Below are 19678 nucleotides of genomic sequence, written 5' to 3'. Positions count from 1 at the left end.
CAGCAGCGTTGGTGGATGCCGGGGGTGAGGCGGGGTGGGAGATCCCCCGGAGGATGTGACATCTTCCAGGTAATGCAAGTTGTGATGTATTCAGGGGTGTGGCCGGGATAATTATTATAACCGGGAGTTAATCCTAAGAATTATAGGATCATAATATAAACAAAAATTTCTATGCAAAAAAGATAGGATCACTTTTTGCATCAAAAACTGACAGAATTAGAATGCTAGGGGGGGTTAATATTATTTTTCATAAGCAGGTCTTCTTCCTTATCATGTTTTTGCTTTTAATTATTTAAATTTTAGCACTGTGTTGTAATTCTGCATTATTACAGTTGATTGCTTTTTAATATCTCCCCTTAAATCCTCAAGCGTATCCATTAATTCTAAAAGATTCTGTATCCTAATCCCGCTATAGAGACAACAATGTTTTCCCTAAAGCCCATCAGCCTCTATATATTTCTTGTTGTGTCTTATCCTGGTATAAGGACTCATTGAGAAACGATTGCTATCATACCTGAAATACTGGAATTGCAGGAAAAATCTCTAGACTCAACAATAATAGGAAGAAATAAATGCAAAGCCAGCTGAATCTAGAGATGAGTAATGTTAAATCTTGATTATCTTCCACGCCTTGTTTTCTGGGACAACAATCATCAACTATAATTTGTAATAATAATTATCATTTATTATGTATCACTGCACGCCTTCTCTTTAGGAATAAAACATACAGTGGATTTTATTTTATTTCCTAAAATTTATATACCTAATTACTTTGTGAAGGCACACATTTTAGGTACAGTAAGTGCATAGGGATTTCAATAAAAAAAAGGAAAATTGAAGTCATCACCATGTAAAATTATGCTTGCTGATCTGATAGATAGCACCATTGTGTAAATATAATTAATTCATATGCTAAAAAATGTGACTTTAGATCTGCAAACAGCATCACAAATTGAATTTACAAATAAATTTTAATGAACTTAAAGTCACCTGAATATTTTTTTTCCTCTCCTACATATCTATATATATATATATATATATATATATATATATATATATATATATACATTCTTATTTAACATATTTAACCATTAGTTAAACCTAACTAATTAAATCAACCTAACCAAGTTAAACCTAACTAAACCTAATCAACCCTAATTTTCTTCTTCATTTTTATTGTTTTATACATTTTTTTATTTTATTTCATTTACATTTTATATATTTATTTTGTTTAATGCTTTTTTCAGTGTTGTAAAACAACAAAAAATCCAAAATATAATAAAAAAGTCTTTATTAACTTTAACTTTATTTTTATTTCATTTTTATAATTAACAATGAATATAATTACATAATACTGTCATGTTAAGCAAGACAAATTATACATTATTATGAATTGATAACAGATTGAAAACAGATATTTTTTTATTTGTCTGTATATGTCATATAAAATAGTTTTTGTAAAACAAAGAAACTATAGAAATTCTAATGTTTACCAAAAGAAATGTAAATATTACTTACTTTTTTCAATGTCATTGTCATGTACACAGGCCCATTGTGGAAATGTCAACCTTGTTCTGCTTCATAGATTTCTATAGCGTGGAAATACAGTAACTCGTTAATGGTCACCAATACTGTACATCAGCCTAATCTAGATACATCTGAATTGTATATTTCAGATTTAAAAGTCAGCATTTGGGAATTTAATAAAATGTTTTAAAAATAATATTAAGAATAAAAGAAAGTCTGGAGTCAAGCCAGGGACTGAGAATTCAGATAAAATTGGATCAGCATCAGGAGCTGGAGCAAATTAGGGGCTTTAGAATTAATTTTAAAAAGTTGGAAACTGTATTTTCATTTTATGTTAAAACAAAATTTCTTAATTTTTCCCCCCAACCCTAATCCTGTACTAAGTGACATCATAAGCTCCCTTCATTAATACAAAGAGGATCATTGCTTTGTAATTGTCAAACAATTTACAATGGGGAGACATGGCCACTAGGAGGTGCTACAGCTTGCACAAAAGTGGTGTGAGCCCTTAGAAGGGCCAAGGTGCAGAGTGTAAGCAGTAACCATGCCTTCTCCAGATCCCCTAGTGGTGAGGATATTGCGCTGCTGGGTACTGCTAGGTTCCGGTCCTTGGGCACACCAGGGTAGGCAGGAAGATACACGGTACCAAATCCATAAACAGAAGAATTGTCAAAGAAGGCCGGGGTCAAAGCAGGCAGCAAACAAGAGAGGTAAGGTCACAAGCCAGGGGTCAAATACCAGGGATCCAGGAAATAGAAACTGGTGACACAGGGGCCACTGCAGACACAGGGAACACAGGGAACACTGAAAGTGACAGGAGGCACAGGAGACACAGGAATATCCACAGACAGAGAGGAACACTGGAACAGCACAAGGGAATAGGCTGGGAAACAACAGACTGTGCAATAAGGGGTTAACACAGGAGCTGGATGGGGAAACATTAAATTAACCAACAAGTGTACAGGAACTGCAGATTGCTGTGTCTGAGCTAGCTAAATAGCCAGGGGCGATTAAGAGGCTATTTCCTGATCGGTCGGCGGGATGGGCGAAAATGATAAAACTTGGAAGAGCAGGTGCACCCAGGGTCAGAACTGCCCGCATGCACAGGAGAGAGGGGCCTATGCTTTAGCGAAGAAGAGGTACATGTGACAGTAATACCAGCTGAAGTGGCTACTTGTTCTTTCCATTGTAAATCAACATGCCATAGTAGGAACACAAGACCATCATTGAGAGACAGAGCGATCATTGGCATAATTTAACAGATAGGGCCCATGCAAGAAAGCGACCAGTATACAAATATCGAAAAATATTGGAGCTTCCATTAATATGTTGAACATTATAAGATATTTTATTGATTGAATTTAAATATTTTTTTAATATTATTCCAAAATAAATACAATATGGTAACAACATTATTTTTTCTGGAAGGTAAGATGGATAAATGCCAGAACATTACAGAAAATGGGTTTCTTATTTTAGCCTTTTCCACCTATGAAACTGGACAATTTCTTCTTTTCACCGCAGTTCTGGTGATGTATTTGATGACCATTCTTGGAAATATGGTCATCACGGCACTGGTGTGTCTGTTCCCCCAGCTCCATACTCCAATGTATTTCTTCCTGAGTAATCTCGCTATTGCAGATGTTATACATGTTTCAGTTACATTGCCGATGTTGCTGTCCATACTTCTAACACGTGACAACCGGATGTCTTTCTCTTCCTGTATGGCTCAGGTGAGCTTTTTCTCATTGTCAATCATTATTGATATTTTTGTACTGACCGCCATGTCCTATGACCGATATGTAGCAATTTGTAGGCCATTGCAATATTCCTTCATCATGAGAAAAGATGTATATAGTTCAATGACTTTGTGTTCCTGGCTTATATCCGGGATAAATGCAGCAATGAATGGGTTTATCACATCTCTGTTGTCTTTCTGTCGCACACAAAGTGTTGACCACTTCTTTTGTGATCAGAAAACATTGTGTGATATCACCTCTAGCGATGCCACAAGCAGATATATACTTATGTTGTGTCAAGATATAATATTTGTGTCCTTACCTTTTTTGCTTATCATAACCTCCTACGTGTTCATCATAGTCACCATATTGAAAATTAAGTCCTCCAGAGGGCGGATGAAAGCTTTTTCCAGTTGCACCTCTCATCTGACCACAGTGATCTTGTTCTTTGGTCCGATCATTGCAATGTACGCCAAACCAGAATCTAAGGGATCGAAGGAACTGGACAAAATGTTGACGTTGCTTTACACAGCTGTGGTGCCACTGCTTAACCCATTTGTGTACACTTTGAAGAACAAAGATATTTTACAAGCCATGAGGAATTTAACAAGAAAGAGGAACAGGATTTTCATATAAATATTATAGTGGGCCTGATTTATTAAAACTCCCAAAGGCTGGAGAGGATACATTTCCATCAATGAAGTTGGGTGATTCAGCAAATCTGGAATGGATCTTGTTCAGGATTCAAAGCATCTGCTAGCAAATAGCAAAGGACTTTGAAGAAATCCATTCCATGTTTGCTGGATCAGCCAACTTTACTTATGAAAGATTATCCTCTCCAGTCTTGCAAAGCTTTAATAAATCAGACCTATTCTATGAATACAATGTATGTGGTAATAGGTAAACCTCTCTACTATTAATTAGATTTTCCTTTTTCTTTAAACTGCTACAACTTTTTTAGCATGGGTTTGATAATATTTCTGAAACTCTTCTTACATTATGCAGTTTTATACTTTTTTAGCTGCACATTTATGGGACCTAATGCCAAAACATTTATCCTTATAATATATATACCATATTCCAAGGCTGCAGAGGATAACCATTCACCAGTAAAGCTCAGTGATCCAGCAAACCTGGAATACATTTCTTAAAAGTTGTTATTTGTTAGCAATTGCTTTCACTCCAGGACCAGATCCGTTTCAGGTTTGTTGGATCACTCAGCTTAACTTATGAAAGTGTATCCTCTCCAGCCTTGGAGAGCTTTAATAAATCTTTAGAACTGGTACATGGGCTTTATTGGAGGGCTAAGATCTTTTCAGATAATTGGATTATAATACCTAATATGACATTTTACAAAATAATTCACAATGCTTTTATCCTACTTGTTGAATGTATGTGTTTTCAATGTCTAAAAATTCTATACTAGCTATACCATTTTTTGGGTAATGAAAGCAAAAGCAAAGAAAAGTTTGCATCTTTCACAGCCTAAATTACACTAAAAATGTAAAACTTAGCTACAAACTTTCTAAGTTACTTTATTGTTTAATTCTCCAATGCATTAATTAATAAATCAATGTCTGTTCTGTATCTGAATCCCATTGAGATGTCTCAGATTTATCTCATCCTCTCTCTATCTATATATATCGCATCATCGCATAATATTTGTGTTCTGCTGATTGAGTGACATGCACACAGGTACATTTTGCTGCACATGCCTAAATAAAATGTTTGTAGAAAAAATTAATATATATTTAACAGATTTAATATAGAAATATTTAAAATCATGAGATTTAGGATTTGACCATTTAGGCGAAAAAATCAGAAAAAAAGCAGAAGATAAAAATAATAAAACCTAATTCTGACAGTGAATGTTGTAATATGTATTTTTAAATATTGCATGTAGTGATAAATGAGAAAAATGTATTTTTGTAGAATACCTTGTAAAAGCAGCAATCATTTTACCAAGTGTAAGCCTTGTTGGGCATACCTGCCATAAGGATAACTGTATAAAATTCTACTTATCTTTTATGCTGGCCATAGATAACAAATAAGAATCTATGGATTTAGCTATTGATACTTCTGATGAAGTGGCAGATGGTGCTCTGAATTAGGGCATCAATATCCTCCTGGAAGTCGCTGGCACTACCTGGTAAAGACACATTCACAGGTACACAATGTTTTGGGGGATCTCTACTGGATTCAGATTTGGGGAATGGAGGGGTCAGTCAGTGCCATAGGCTTCACTGCACCGACATTAGTTCTGATGATCTTATCTTGATACCTCACAGCAATTGGAGTACCATTAGCTAGCAGCCCTCCAAGGATATACCCTACCCCCACTGGCAAACTAGTCATGATGGATGATGTATCAAGCACCATAGCATTTACCATGGCATCTCCTGACCCCATCATGTCTGCCACATGTGCTCAGTGTGCCCCTGTTCTCATCTGTGAAGAGAAATGGATGCCAATGGTGAACCTGCCAATTCTGGTGTTTTCTGGCAAATGCCAGATGTATGCTTACAATCCAGTTTGTAAGCATAGGTCTTACTACAGGACATCAGTCCCACAAGGACACCGTAATGAAGTTTTTTACAATTTGGTAAAAAAAAAAAAAAAAAAAAAAACATTGCTCACAAGTAGTCCATTGGCGGTCATCTTGTAGGGCTCTGTTAGTGCTCCTCTTTTTCCTCCTGGCAGAAAGACAATAGTTTGGAGAGATATAGTTGGTGGTAAAACCATTCCCTCTATGGAGGTCATCTTGTAGGACTCATTCAGTTCTTCCTCGCACAAATGGTCCATTGTTAAACCATTCCCTCTATGGGGGGTTGGCTTTCTCTTGCCCCACCTGTCCATCTGTTGTTGCTTTCATTTGCACTAAAGTAGGTAAAATTGATTCACAGTCACTTACACTTCCAAACTGGATGAAAATATATTCCAGAAAATTAATTGGCTTGGTGTTATACTACCGTATGTTGCCTGCCCTATACGGTGTGCCTTGCCCAGTAATTTCCATTGTCTAATATTCATGTTGTTTGGATTTGATTTAGGTAAACAAACTATAGTGTAGCTGCAACAGAAAGTGTAACAGAATGGTAATTGTTGACAGATAACTATATTTTTCCCATTACAGTATATCAAAAATGGCCTTTATACCTTCATTTTTGCAGAAAGGCAAGATGGAGAACTGCTCCAACAGTGCAGGCAATGCTTTCCACATTTTAGCATTTTCTACTTCTAAAACCGCACAATATGTTCTTATAACTGGAGTTCTAATGATGTATTTGCTGACCATCTTCGGGAACGCCATCATCATTACACTGGTGTGTCTGGTTCCCCAGCTTAATACTCCAATGTATTTCTTCTTGAGTAATCTTGCTTTTGCAGATATTCTACATGTTTCAGTAACTCTTCCAAAACTGCTTTCCATACTCCTGACACATGACAACCTGATGTCTTTTGCTGCCTGCATGACACAGGTATACTTCCTCTCATTGTCAGCTGTGTGTGATATTTTTGTGCTGACCTCCATGTCCTATGACCGATACGTAGCAATCTGTAAGCCATTACAGTATTCCTCACTTATAAATAAAAATGTTTGCAATGCAATAACTCTGTTTATTTGGATTATGTCCACTTTAGACGCAGGAATCAATGTGATAGCTACCTCTCTGTTGTCCTTCTGTCCCCCTCAAAAGATTGACCATTTCTTTTGTGAGCTGACAACATTGTACTCCATTTCCTCCAGTGATACCACAAGCAGGAACATACTTCTAGTGTTTCAGATTATATTGTTGGTATCTCTGCCATTTTTTCTCATTATAACGTCCTATACATTCATCATCTCCACCATACTCAATATTCAATCCTCAAAGGGAAGACACAAAGCTTTTTCCAGCTGCACCTCCCACCTCACCACAGTTATATTATTCTTTGGTCCAATCATTATATTGTATGGCAAGCCAGAATCTGAACAGACTAAAGAACTGGACAAGTTGTGGTCATTGCTTTATACGGCAGTGGTTCCGATGCTCAACCCTTTTGTCTACACTTTGAGGAACAAAGATATTTTGAATACTATTAGAAATGTAACAAGAAAGTGGAAACTTTTTTTTATTCAACTTGTTTATCGCAGATAACTAATTGATTTTCTCATAGCACTATGCACTGAATATTTGGAGCATGGACATGGACAAGAAGCTTGAATCCTTCTTTAAAATGTTGGTACATGATGGAGCAGAAGCTAACAGCAGAAATCAAAATGAATGATGTGATCTAGAAAAATGTATTTCATTATAGAACATCAAAAGAGCAATCTAAAACTCTTAAGAGTCTGTAGGCTTGATAATAAAAATCCCTGTTAGTTCCCCTAGACCACAATAGATTGTCTTTTGAGAACTCATATGATTTTATAAACTCTTTAAAATGTATCCTGGCTCTTCCCAGTACTGCATCTATTTTAACCGGAGTGCTCCTGATTTATTTAGGCTCTAATACTGGAGAAGATAGACTATCATAAGAGAACATGAGTGGCCCAGCAAACTAGAAGAGATCCGGTGGAGGATTTAAAAACATTTGGCAACTAAAAGTAAATGATTTTTAAGAAATCCATTCTAAGTTTTCTGGGTGACCCAGAATCTTCTCTGATAGTCCTTCTACTCCAGTCCTTGAGAACTAATACATCTAGCCCATAGTGGTAAAGTTTTACTGCAAAATCAATCCACATTAAAATCCAATGTCTCCGTCTATATCTCACACTGAAATTCAAAAGACCTGGACACAAATGTCCATATTATGTGCATTTTCTGAACCCTGTGTGGTCTAAATGTCATATACTTTGCTACCAGGAGCAAAGTTCTTGTGATCTTCTGCACCTTTTAAGGTCTAAATTGTTGTGTATCAGTAGATTGCCTTCTGTTGTAAATAATTGATTATGAAATAATTTTGGACTTCCTGTAAGTCTGGGTAAGGATTTAAATCCCAGGAAAGCATCAGTTTCTGAATGCTGCAATAAAACTGTCTGGCATCAAAATACACTCTGTGGACAAGGCTGCCCAATGACCATGTCCTTTCCTTTCTAATACAAAGTCTGCATTCATGTACTAAATGGTACCCCTGTTAATAGCAATACCTGAAAAAGAAACACATGAGTAATTACCTCCTCCTTGCCCACAATGTCATAACTCTTGACCCCTTTTAAAAGTGTTGACCTGTTGGCTACCTGCCATGCTTAGTGGTTCCTTCCTCCTAACTCAATATCCTAATATGATATGGAGGACTTTAGCTGGTAATTTCTGGGAAAACAGGACCACCTTCTATTTTTAAAGGCAGAGGGAAAGATAGGTACTCACTTCTCATTCATCGAGGTATTCCTAATTTTTCCTATTTTATCTTTGATATTTAAAGCACAACTAAACAAAAAAATCAAACTTACCTTTAACATCCCTAGCGTTCTAATTCCGTCCAAATTTCCATGCAAAAAGTGTTTCATTTTTTAGCATGGAAATTCATTTTACATTGTAGGCCTATATTTCTTAGGTATAACCCCAGGGAACATCTTCTGGAGATTGAAGAAGAAGGATGTGTCCCCAGGACCTGCGGGGACCAGCAGGACACCGGGGAATGCCGAATGAGCAAGGAAAGTGGGTTTTTTAAGTTTTTTAAGCTACCCTGAGTGTGACTTGGGATAACCACTTTTATCAAGTAAAATTCACCCTGAGTCACTCTCATAAAAAAAACGCTAGGGGGTTAATCCTGCAGGATCCTCGATGGCGCTGGTCCTTCTCACAATCCGGTCCAGCATCATCCTGGAATTCCTACTTGTCGCCAATTTCAATTTTGGCTTCCGCTTTTTTCTTTGGTCTTCTTTCTTTGTCACCTGATCTTGCACTGGGTTATTTTAGGATATATATTTAGGATATTTAGAAGCAAATGTTTTTTCTTTTAGTTTTGGATATATTTAAAGTAGCAGCAACAGTTATTAGAAACCTAATTCTGGGTCACATTTGATGTCAATATAACCTAATGCTACAATTAAAGATTAGGCTTGGGGAAAAAAATATGAACAAAACGGTTGGATTTTAAGACTTCCTTTTATAAACACAGACTTGACTGAAATATAGTATATTTTTATCTAAAACATACGTTTTTGTAAAAAAGCAACAACATCATAATGTGTACATAGATTACATTGTTAGTTCTTACATATACCACTGTGCATATAACATGGTTATTGCTTTTCACCTTAGATTCTACGCATTTCACAGTTATAAAATATACATCTTCAGGAGTATATTACAAACAGGAAAACTAAGCAAAACCAATAATATTAGTGTACTATTAGTGTATACCCAGCAGAAGTGTTGCAGGTGGAGAAACAAAAGTGAGCTGCAAATCAAGTAGAACATTATTTGTCTAGTGATATGATCCTCAGTGATCCCGCAGTTTTGTAGCTTCCATCTTTACATCTGATTTTGATCCAGTACTGAGGATCCAATTACTATTAATAATAATATTATTATTATTATTATTATTATTATTATTATTAATAAACAGGATTTATTTAGCGCCAACACATTACACATTACTACTGCTGCAAGCCCCTGAAAATCATAAACAACCATTAACCGTTTTAAAAATGTACATTCCCACAAGGGTAGGTAACCCTTCCTCGCACCTTGTGACAAAACCCAGGCCTGACAAAGCATTATCATTGTCAGCTGCTGGTGATATATGTCCTATGATTGATTTGTAGCAATCCGTAAGCCATTTACTTATGAATAAAATGTTTGCATTTTATTGGCTTTGCTGATTTGGCTTGTATTTATAATTGATGAATATTTTGTTGAATATTACATGTATTCATCATCTCCACCATACTGAACATTCCTTCCTCGAGGGACGACTGAAAGCTTATTGCACCTCCTATCCAACCACAGTAATATTATTCTATGGCCTGATAATTATAATGAATGGAAAACCAGATTCTGAAGACTCTTGGAAACTGAACAAGTGGCTGACCTTGGTTTATACTGCGGTGCTTCCAATGCTCAATTGGTTTGTCTACAACAAAACAAAGATATCATATTGCTATCAGAAATATAAAAAGGAAAATGGACCTGGTTTTCAATGTATCAAATGATAATTAATCTGTTTTATCCGAGCCGTGTGCACTCACACAGAATATTTCAATGTGGATTAAACATTGTGTTGGAAACCCTCTTTGGAGATTTTGCAGTGTAATACTTTAGTACAAGAAGTTCGCATTCTCACCCAGAAATCTGTAGATTTGCAACGAGTCATATATAATTTCCAGCTCTTTGGTTACCCAACTTTGGCCTCAGTTTCTTGTTCACTAAAATTAGTGGAGCCTGGTATATCATTGTGCTGGAGTAGCTGAGTCTCTACCAACTACATATTCTAAATGTTGAGGACACTGTTGTGGTAGAGAACATTTACTGAAACAGTTGTAGTAATTTTTTAACTTTTTTAAACAAGTCTGGTCATACTTTTCTGTGATCTATGGAGATCTATACTAATTGCTCTATATTTTAGTGGCTAATAACCAAGGAACTAAACAATTTTTTGGACTGTGATGAGCAAAACATCCGACACCTACTGTATATGCTTTCTACTCTCAAAGTTATGTACTTAAAACTCTTCCCCTCAACAATGTTTAGCTGAACCACCAATGTATGGCCATCTCCGCATTTCATATGTCATAGCGGGTACTACCTTTTCGGTTAATGAAAATCAACCTATTTTTCTTTTAAAATAGTTTATTTTTATCTATTCATACATTCCTTATTATGAAAACTGTATTACTAAAAGTATATTTTAATATTTTTTTATATTAAAGACCCTTTCTCCAAACTTTATGATGGCCTTCCTATTAAAGACTCACTTTCTGAACACCAACTCTCTCCTTGACTCTCTCCAGTCTGGCTTTCGATGGTCACAAACCATGGTCAGTTGCTTTCGAGTCACAAAGCAACTTTTCCCTGCTCCTTCTCCTAGATCTTTTCTCTGACACTGTTGATCACCCCCTTCTAATACAAATCAATCGCTCCATTGGTATCAGTGACACTGCTCTCTCTTGGTTTGCTTCCTATCTGTCTGACCGCTCTATTCATGTTTCTTTCAATGGTAACTCCTCCTCCCCCACTCTTCTCCCTGTTGGTGTTCCCCAAGGGTCAGTCCTTGGACCGGTTCTCTTTTCTCTGTACACCTCCTCTCTCGGTAATCTCATATCCTTCTTTGGCTTACAGTACCATCTGTATGCTGATGACACTCAAATCTATCTGTCCACCCCTGACCTGTCTCCCTCAGTCCTGGATAAGGTCTCATGCTGCCTGTCAGCCATCTCATCATGGATGTCTGACCGATTCCTGAAACTCAACCCATGATAAAACAAATATCATCACCCCCCCCCCCACCTGCCTTTAAAAATATAAATGTGACAAAAAAAAACTGTTAAATCACCATTGTACTATGATAGAAACTAGATGTTCATCATATGAAATATAAATTTTTAAGCTATTTTTCTTTTCTTTTAAGTTTTTATTTTTTTTTTACTTTTCTGTTTGTGTTACACTGTTTTTTCTATTTTACTGCTAATTTTATTTACAGCATTTAATCCTCAAATGCATTAATTAATTCTAGAATTATCTGTATCTTAATGCCGCTAAGGTGACCTCTGTGTTTTCTCCCAAAGGTCTCTAAACCTTTTTAAATTTCTCATTTCATTCACTATATCTCATTTATAAAGAGCGCAATGAACATTCAAATGGCCAAAAATATTTGAAGGACAAATTTACAGCTCCATCTCTTTTTAAAAGACGTTTACATTGCTGGCCAAATTTTAAAATTTAAAATGCTTTTTGACCCCTAAGCCAAAAAGTTTGGCCACACTTCTGTACACAGACGGATGGTATAAACTAACATGCTTTCAAAGTAAGATTGATGTATTATTCCTAAATAAGTATTTAATACTCTATGATTAGTACTTGTTTATCTTTATTTATTCCTAATATAAGGTCTGCGACTGTAGATTTTTTTTTTATGACATACATATTTTATTTAGAATAAAAATACCAACTTTCCAGGCTTATGAGATGCATAAATGTGAAAACAGCACAGCAAATATTTTCCACATTTTAGCATTTTCCACCTCTAATACTGGGCAATGCCTTCTTTTCATTGTAGTTTTACTGATGCTTTTGATAACTGTTCTTGGAAATGTAATAATTACTGTACTGGTGTGCCTGGTTTCCCAGCTCCGTACCCCAATGTATTTCTTCTTGGGTAATCTTGCAATTACAGATATTATGTTCGTTTTAGTTATTTTCCCAAAACTTTTATCCATACTTCAAACACAAGACAACCGGATGTTCTTTTCTTCCTGCATGAGTCAAGTGTACTTCTTCTCATTTTTGGGTACATCTGACAGTTTGGTGATGACCTGCATGGCCTATGACCGATATGTAGCAATCTGTAAACCCTTGCAATATTTATCAATCATGAGTAGGGATGTGTGCATTTTATTGTCATTGTGTTCTTGGCTTCTATCCATCATTAATGGTATAATAAATGCAATAGTTACATCTGAATTATCATTCTGTCCAGAACAAAATATTAATCATTTCTTTTGCGACCAGAAAACATTGTATGCCATTACCTCTAGTGACGCTACCAACAGAAACATCCTTATGGTATTTCAGGATGTCATTGTGGCATCATTACCGTTTTTGCTTATCATAACCTCCTATGTTCTTATTATTGCCACTATCCTGAAAATTCGGACTGCGAAGGGACGTAGAAAAGCTTTTTCCAGTTGCACCTCCCATGTAACCACAGTGATTTTATTTTATGGTCCAGTCATTGTAATCTACGCCAAACCAGATTCTGAAGGGTCTCAGGAATTGGACAAGCTGCTGACCTTGCTCTATACTGCCGTGGTTCCAATGCTCAACCCATTTGTATATACTTTGAGAAACAAAGAAATTTTGGACGCTATACATAATCTTACAAAAAAGGGAAATGTTTTTCTCATGCGATTGTTCAAAGAGTAAATATGATGAAATAATATATCACCATAATATTTTTTGATTAGCTTTATAAAGATATTCCCCATTCCTTTTATGTATGAACTTGTTTTTTCGATTTGCAAAATGTTTATTTTTATATTTTTTTTATGTAAAGTAAAATACAAAAATCTAAAAGATCCCCATGACAGTGGAGACCCTCTCCAGGTGGTGACCATCTTGCCAGGTAGTGCCCTGCTTTAGCCAAAGGGAGGCCCAATTAAAGCGTTTAGCCTTATTATTTGCAAAGACCCCCATCCTGTTTTTTCCCCAAATTGGATATTTTACAGGTGTAAAAAGCTGCCTGAATCTGCTTGCATACTTGTTTGTACAAGGGTTTGTAATTGGCACCAAATCAGAAAAAAAAGTATAGAGGCAGCAAGCTGCCCTGGATGCTACATTAAAAAATATTGGACAGTGATGCCATCAAATATATATAATGAATGTACCAACCAAAAAGGACAACACACTGGTTTCTTCAATGGTTGGAGATCTTAGGTGGTGAGGGCGGGCTGTGGGCACGTGGTCAGTAGTGGATGGATAGGCCAATAATGTCACACAAAATTGTTTGCCGATTAATATTTATATGTCCTTTTTTCACCATGGATGCAAACGGACACAGCAAGGACCACAAAAAAGAACTGACATTCCAGTGCAAGTAAAAAATAAATAAATAATAAGAGCCAATAATAAATCTGATGTTCCGGTTTAGGTCTACTTTAGGATCTCCCTATGTTTCCTGGGGCTCTGCAGGGAAAAAAAACAGTTTTAGAGGGGTCAATGGTCTTACATCCACCTACTTGAAATCATTAAGTCATGGTTCACATTTTAGGAAATCTCTTTCTGTCTAGTTTACTTCCCTCATCCTTCACCAGTGATTGTCAACCGATAGGGGCCACTAATGTGGCCCTTAGATCACCAATTGGTTTGTAGGCTTGCTAGAAAAATCGATTACCAGCAACGGAGTACATACTACAGGTAGAAGTACTTAAAACTAACAAGCTAGCAGAGGTGGAATAAGAAGAGTCAGAATTGAGGTTTAAATGGCCTAGATCTGCCAGGTAAGGTGTAAAGGTCTAAATGGGGGCCTTAAACAAGGATTATAGGAATATCTGCTACTTTAACGTGCTACTTTTACTCTGCAACTTTAGATAAAAACAATTCATCAGGAGAAAGGACAAGTTAGGTTTTAAATGATTAAAGTTGGCTTCATATGTTGTAGCAATTATATCCCTGTATCTGATTTGAATCCTCAAGTATAAAAGGAAACGGAAAGAGCCAGTGTTCCCCAAAATTAGAACATGACAGCTGTGTTAGTATCCCATAAACTTGGGTGCAAACATGTTGACCTGGCTCAGGAGGCAATCAATAGTTACCGTTGCATCCCATGAGAATGACTACCCAGTTAGGCCAGGCCTAGAAGTGTATCTATGAGTATTTTTGGATGCTCACCCAGAAGGCCAAGGAACCTTTAATGATTTGAGTTGTAGACTTGGTCACACCCGGAAAGGGTTTAATTTGGACTGGTGGTGGTTGGATAGTTGCATTTGATGTAATTTTCTATTTGAATTTAGCTTTTTAGCCGTCAGATGAAAACTTGGATTTTTATTCTCCAGTTTTGTATTTCTGCTCAGGATTTTTCAATGACAGGCTGCTGTAATGGAAAGCCTATCTGTTTTCTCTAACGGTCTGTGGCAGGCATCAGCATGGCTCTTTATAAAAGATGGTACACAGCTAGCCAATGTGCAATTTTTTGTTAGTCAAGACAGTTAAAACAGTTTAGGGCAAAACTATGGGGAGAGTTAGGATAATAAAAAGAGGAGTTGGATTTCTTGCCCAATCTGAGATATTTCAAGTGGGATCAGATTCCGCCTTCTTTGCGTTCTTCTCATCTCCGCTACTGATCCATTGCCATGAGCGTTTCACATCCATCAGGAAAGATAACCCCACCAATCACAAAGCTTGGCTGGTGCAGAGCTCCTTATATTCTGGCATTCTAGAAGTGGAGGCCCCTACTAACTGCACCCAAAAGAGAATGCCGCTCGTTCCGAAGTCTTTACCTGGTACAAATCTTTTCAGCCAGTTACAACACTACTCAGAATCAGCATATCCAGCACTTTGTTGGTTTAGGTGTATGAAATGCAAGGTGGACAAGCTAACTGTGCTTTGCCAGACTGACTGTAAGCAGACAAGAATGCTGAGAATTAAGGTCATGTTTACAATCCATGGTAATAGCCTAACAGTGGTAACAGAAAGCAAATCTTCCTCTAAACTATAAGGGTGTTAACTTCCTTTAACAGATGTATTTAAAAAAAAAAACACATTGTTGTAAGGGTTTATATATTTATTATAGAATATTTTAATGTTTTGAATTTAATTTTCCAGCATTAGACTTTTAAAAAAAAAACAAGTCAATTAATCATTGAATCTATAAAGAAGTACATCCCTTTGTTGAATGATCACAGGATGACAAATCTTCAGAACTTCATGTCCTGCCTGCCAAAAGAAAAGACTGATCATTTATACAATCACATAGTCAAGTCAGATACTCCGAGTTGGAGGTAGGTTAAACAATAACCAGAAAAGGCTAAAGGTCCAGGAACAATCACCAATTAGTGACAACTCTATTATGGTTCCGTTAAGGCAACAGTGATGCTTTTTTGTTACACCTCTTTATAATGCTGCCACCAGACTTTGACCCCTTGGTCCATTTTAGGCAAACTACTAATACTGGCAGTACTCTAGCAAATCCACAGACTGCATTTACTGAGGTTCCTTCAGTCATAGATTTTTGTGAAATTTAAACTATTGTATAGTAGTAAGCCTGGAGCCTGAATAAAAAAACAACATATGTTTTAATACCCTGGAATAGACCCTTAAAAAGCATTTCAATAGGTAATTATCACTTTTATATTTTGAAGTCATAAAAATTGTACTTTAACATTAACTTAATGATTATAGGAAACATTTTACTAAATGTCCTAATGCAATGCAGTGTTTGTTGTGCACATTCTGCAGATGCAGACCATCCATTCTGGCTGGACTGCTAACTTAATTAAAACTGAAGGTACACCAACTGATTTCACTTCTCCACAAGTGATAATGGTAGCCAGCCTCCCTTGATTTACTTCTGAGCTCAGGGTGTCATAGATCCTCATTACTCATGATGCATCACCTTGGCCTAAGCTCAGTGTACTGCTCCACCTATATCTTTACATGACCACAGTTTAGTGAAACAATAATGACTATTTACTACCTCCAGGTAGGAAATGTTATATTGACAGACATGATTTCAAAAATGAGTGGGTATTATTTGTTAAAAGGGTTCCATTTATGAAATCTCCCACTTTGGACTTATTATCCCCAAGATCAGTGGGCTGTATATATCTATGAAAAACCTGACGAGACTGTATCTAATGTATTCTATTGTACCAATTGTGATTCCAGAACAAATTAAGTGGATGTGTGTCTTCATATCTGTAACCAACATCCTAGCCGATTTATTTGTTTTCCATTGGAAAACACTTTGAAAACATTTATAGTATAATTACCAACCTTACTTTGTATGTTTAGCCTGAAGAGGTGCAAGGGTGATACATTGGACTGGAGACCCTTTCATCTGAAAAGAAAGACGAAAAATAAGATGTAATACAAACTACTACTGAAGAGTTCTACATTTGTGTGTAAAATCACATATATATCACCGTAAAATAACTATCCCTAAGTAACCGAGGCTGCCTTCGTAATGTATTAAAGTGAGGGACCATCATCATAGCATAGTGCGAGTTGGATCCTACTCAATATATTATCTGTGTCTCTCCGGAAGATAGATTTCCCAGATATGAAGTCCCAGAGACACCTCAAGGAACCAGTGTGAACTTAACTTGTGGATTTTTCTCTGCCAAACATTTTGTATTGAACGTTCATATTTCCAGCCCTAGCACAGTATAGTATTGTGTTGACTATTGATTGGTAACCTGTAAAATGAATCCCTTTTTAAAAAATTCCATCAGCAAACACCTCCTATACGTTTCCTTTTGGTCTGGTAAATATTTAGTTTTTGTTTCTACACCCCGCGGATCTGATATTCAGAGAGGTTTTGTGTACACGTAATGTTCTAACACAAAATATGTGTTGCACACAATACTTAGGCATTCCATGCATTTCCAACACATTACCATGTTCTTTAAAGTCTAGGACTACACAGCGATTATGTACCAATTGATATCAGTTCTATCCAAGGTTTTCTAAACTATTCAACCATTCATTCTGCAGTCTAAGATAGTAGTTGGGGCTAATTAACGCAATTAAACCTTAGAAAGGCTTTACACTTTTGACGAGAACAGCAAGTATTTTTGTTTACACAAAGGGTCTTTAGAAAGAAAAGCATACAACATTATCTAAATCACCCTTTGTAAGAGTGTATGTTACCTGTCTCATAGTAGTCGTAGAGGATAAGTGTTCTTTCTTGGAAGTTCTCCACTCTGGGTCCCATTTCTAGTGTCACATTGAAGGAGACTCCATCACTATCCATCTATCGAAAATGGAACAGAAAATACATCAAAACAAGGGAAGGTTACACTTTATGCCCCATGAGAAATGGTGAGATTTGCCATCATGATTCAGTCAGAACCACAGGAAGGTTGTTTCTGATCAATTACCACCGTTTTCAGGCATTTACAGTTGCCACAGTCACACCTATTATAATACATTGTTTGCTATGACGATAACCCTTTGTTCCCACAAAACTATTTTTTTTGTACCCAGGGGTAGGACTTACATTGTCAAAGTAGATGAAGAGACGATTGTTCTTCACTTCAGCTTTGGAAAATTGAGATTGCAACTATAAAAGTTGGAAAAAAAAATAGTTGAACGTAAACCAGTTGTCATAACCATGCACAATACAAGTCTGGCTAGGCTCTAACGGAGCTTCAATAAACTAGTCTCCTGCACTGGTGCTTTATTTTGAACCCCCAAGACCTTTTTTATTGGATTGTTACACAAGCTTTCATATGGCATACAGAAAATCCAGACAATATAATTATTAAATGTCTACAGTTAGTAGACCTTAACACCTAGATAAGCTATTTTGGCATACCATTCTGAAAAATAAAGGCAACCATATGGGACCCTCCTCCTTTTCTTCCTTTTTTCCATAACTGTCCCTGCTTTTCAGGGAAATCTTCTACAAGATTTAGTAAGTCTATAGGATTTGTGTGGAGCGAAGACCAGCCGTCACAGTGATATTAGACACACCTGAATAATTAAAGCACATTTCAACATAAAGGTCTTTACTGCATATTTTGGAGTTGACATCACAGCTGTGGTCTGCAGTAATGTAGATGTTTGTGAGGGGCCACCCTAATAATGCCTATACGTTCTGGGACTGTGTGCAGCTGAAGGAGATTTGGAGTAGTTCCTGATCTCAATTCTGTGCTGGCATTGGCTGCTGGGACTTCTCTCCTTCCAGTCATCAGTACCCATTGGAATGTTAAGCTGGGCTGACTTGCTGCTGGTGTATTTTTTGCTACATTTACTGTTGCTAACCTTACCTGTTCCTAACCCTGCGACTGTATGCTGCCTGAACCATCATCTTGCCTTTGACCAAGACTCTGCGTTATCTTTACTTTTGGATACCGCATCTTGGGATCATTAACCTGTGTATGACCCCTGGCTCAGTATTCTGGTTTGCCTCTGCATTATCTGTCGGCCCCTGGGCCTCTGCCAAATGCCATCGTTTGCACACATGCCATGGGGCCAACCATGTGCTGGGATGGTGCAGCTAGCCTCCCAAGGATGAGTGGGGGTTTGCAATCCCCTTCCTAGTTACCAATTTATACAAACCTATTGGATACCATAAGGCATGGCAATGTTGTCATATAATCATGTCATGATCAGTCATGATCTTTACCTCACAATCTTGCTTGCAAGCTAACTACCTTTTAAAGTCTTGCTTACTTGGTCTGTCCCTTTTGTTTTCAGGCTGCAGACGTGTTAGAAAAGTTATATATACAGACCTAACCCCGGTACAGCCCTTCTATGGTTACGCAGAAGGTGTGTGTGATATTTAAAATCAGTAATTCAGGTAATACCTAAGGATGTGGCATTTATCTTCCATGAAAAGGAGACTCTTTCCTGTGAGCATACACATTTCACTGGGTCCTGCTCAACTGGTACAGCTACGTAGTTATCCGAATTCTGTAAACTGACACGTACCTAGGAAAGTGCACAAAACAAGTCTCAGAATATTTAGATTTGATAACCACGAAGTTCGTCCTTACAAGATGTGGGGGGTAAATATGATCAGTACCCCAAAACCCTTAATTTGTA

General features: G+C 36.9%; 3 protein-coding genes and 1 long non-coding RNA gene across 5 annotated transcripts in view; 2 read left to right on the top strand and 2 right to left on the bottom strand.

The window, feature by feature from the left end:
- The first annotated feature begins 2960 nt into the window (after nucleotides 1-2960).
- LOC140339899 (olfactory receptor 1J21-like) lies at nucleotides 2961-3902 on the top strand. Its single transcript, XM_072424812.1, has one exon. The coding sequence runs from the start codon at nucleotides 2961-2963 to the stop codon at nucleotides 3900-3902; it is 942 nt and encodes a 313-aa protein (XP_072280913.1).
- Nucleotides 3903-12379: 8477 nt separating this feature from the next.
- Nucleotides 12380-13336, top strand: LOC140339898 (olfactory receptor 1J21-like). Its single transcript, XM_072424811.1, has one exon. The coding sequence runs from the start codon at nucleotides 12380-12382 to the stop codon at nucleotides 13334-13336; it is 957 nt and encodes a 318-aa protein (XP_072280912.1).
- A 2335-nt stretch (nucleotides 13337-15671) lies between these two features.
- LOC140339785 (uncharacterized) lies at nucleotides 15672-18211 on the bottom strand. Of its 2 annotated transcripts, none has more exons than XR_011922550.1 (4): nucleotides 18129-18211; nucleotides 17780-17882; nucleotides 16904-16967; nucleotides 15672-15844 (listed from the first exon to the last, which is right to left on the bottom strand). It is a non-coding gene; the product is annotated as an uncharacterized lncRNA (long non-coding RNA). The 2 variants fall into 2 exon arrangements; XR_011922549.1 differs by having other exon boundaries at nucleotides 16909-16967.
- A 340-nt stretch (nucleotides 18212-18551) lies between these two features.
- LOC140339897 (ovostatin-like) overlaps nucleotides 18552-19678 on the bottom strand; it is a 51642-nt gene continuing 50515 nt past the window's right edge. The window contains exons 22-23 of the mRNA XM_072424810.1: nucleotides 19441-19564; nucleotides 18552-18604 (exon numbers count right to left, since the gene is read on the bottom strand). Of these exons, the coding sequence (XP_072280911.1) occupies nucleotides 18552-18604; nucleotides 19441-19564 (177 nt within the window). The remainder of the gene's footprint in view (nucleotides 18605-19440; nucleotides 19565-19678) is intronic.

Source organism: Pyxicephalus adspersus, chromosome 10 (assembly GCF_032062135.1).
Source record: "Pyxicephalus adspersus chromosome 10, UCB_Pads_2.0, whole genome shotgun sequence".
Taxonomy (NCBI): domain Eukaryota; kingdom Metazoa; phylum Chordata; class Amphibia; order Anura; family Pyxicephalidae; genus Pyxicephalus; species Pyxicephalus adspersus.
The sequence above is the reverse complement of the archived record's forward strand: the minus strand, read 5'-3'. Positions and strand labels throughout refer to the sequence as shown.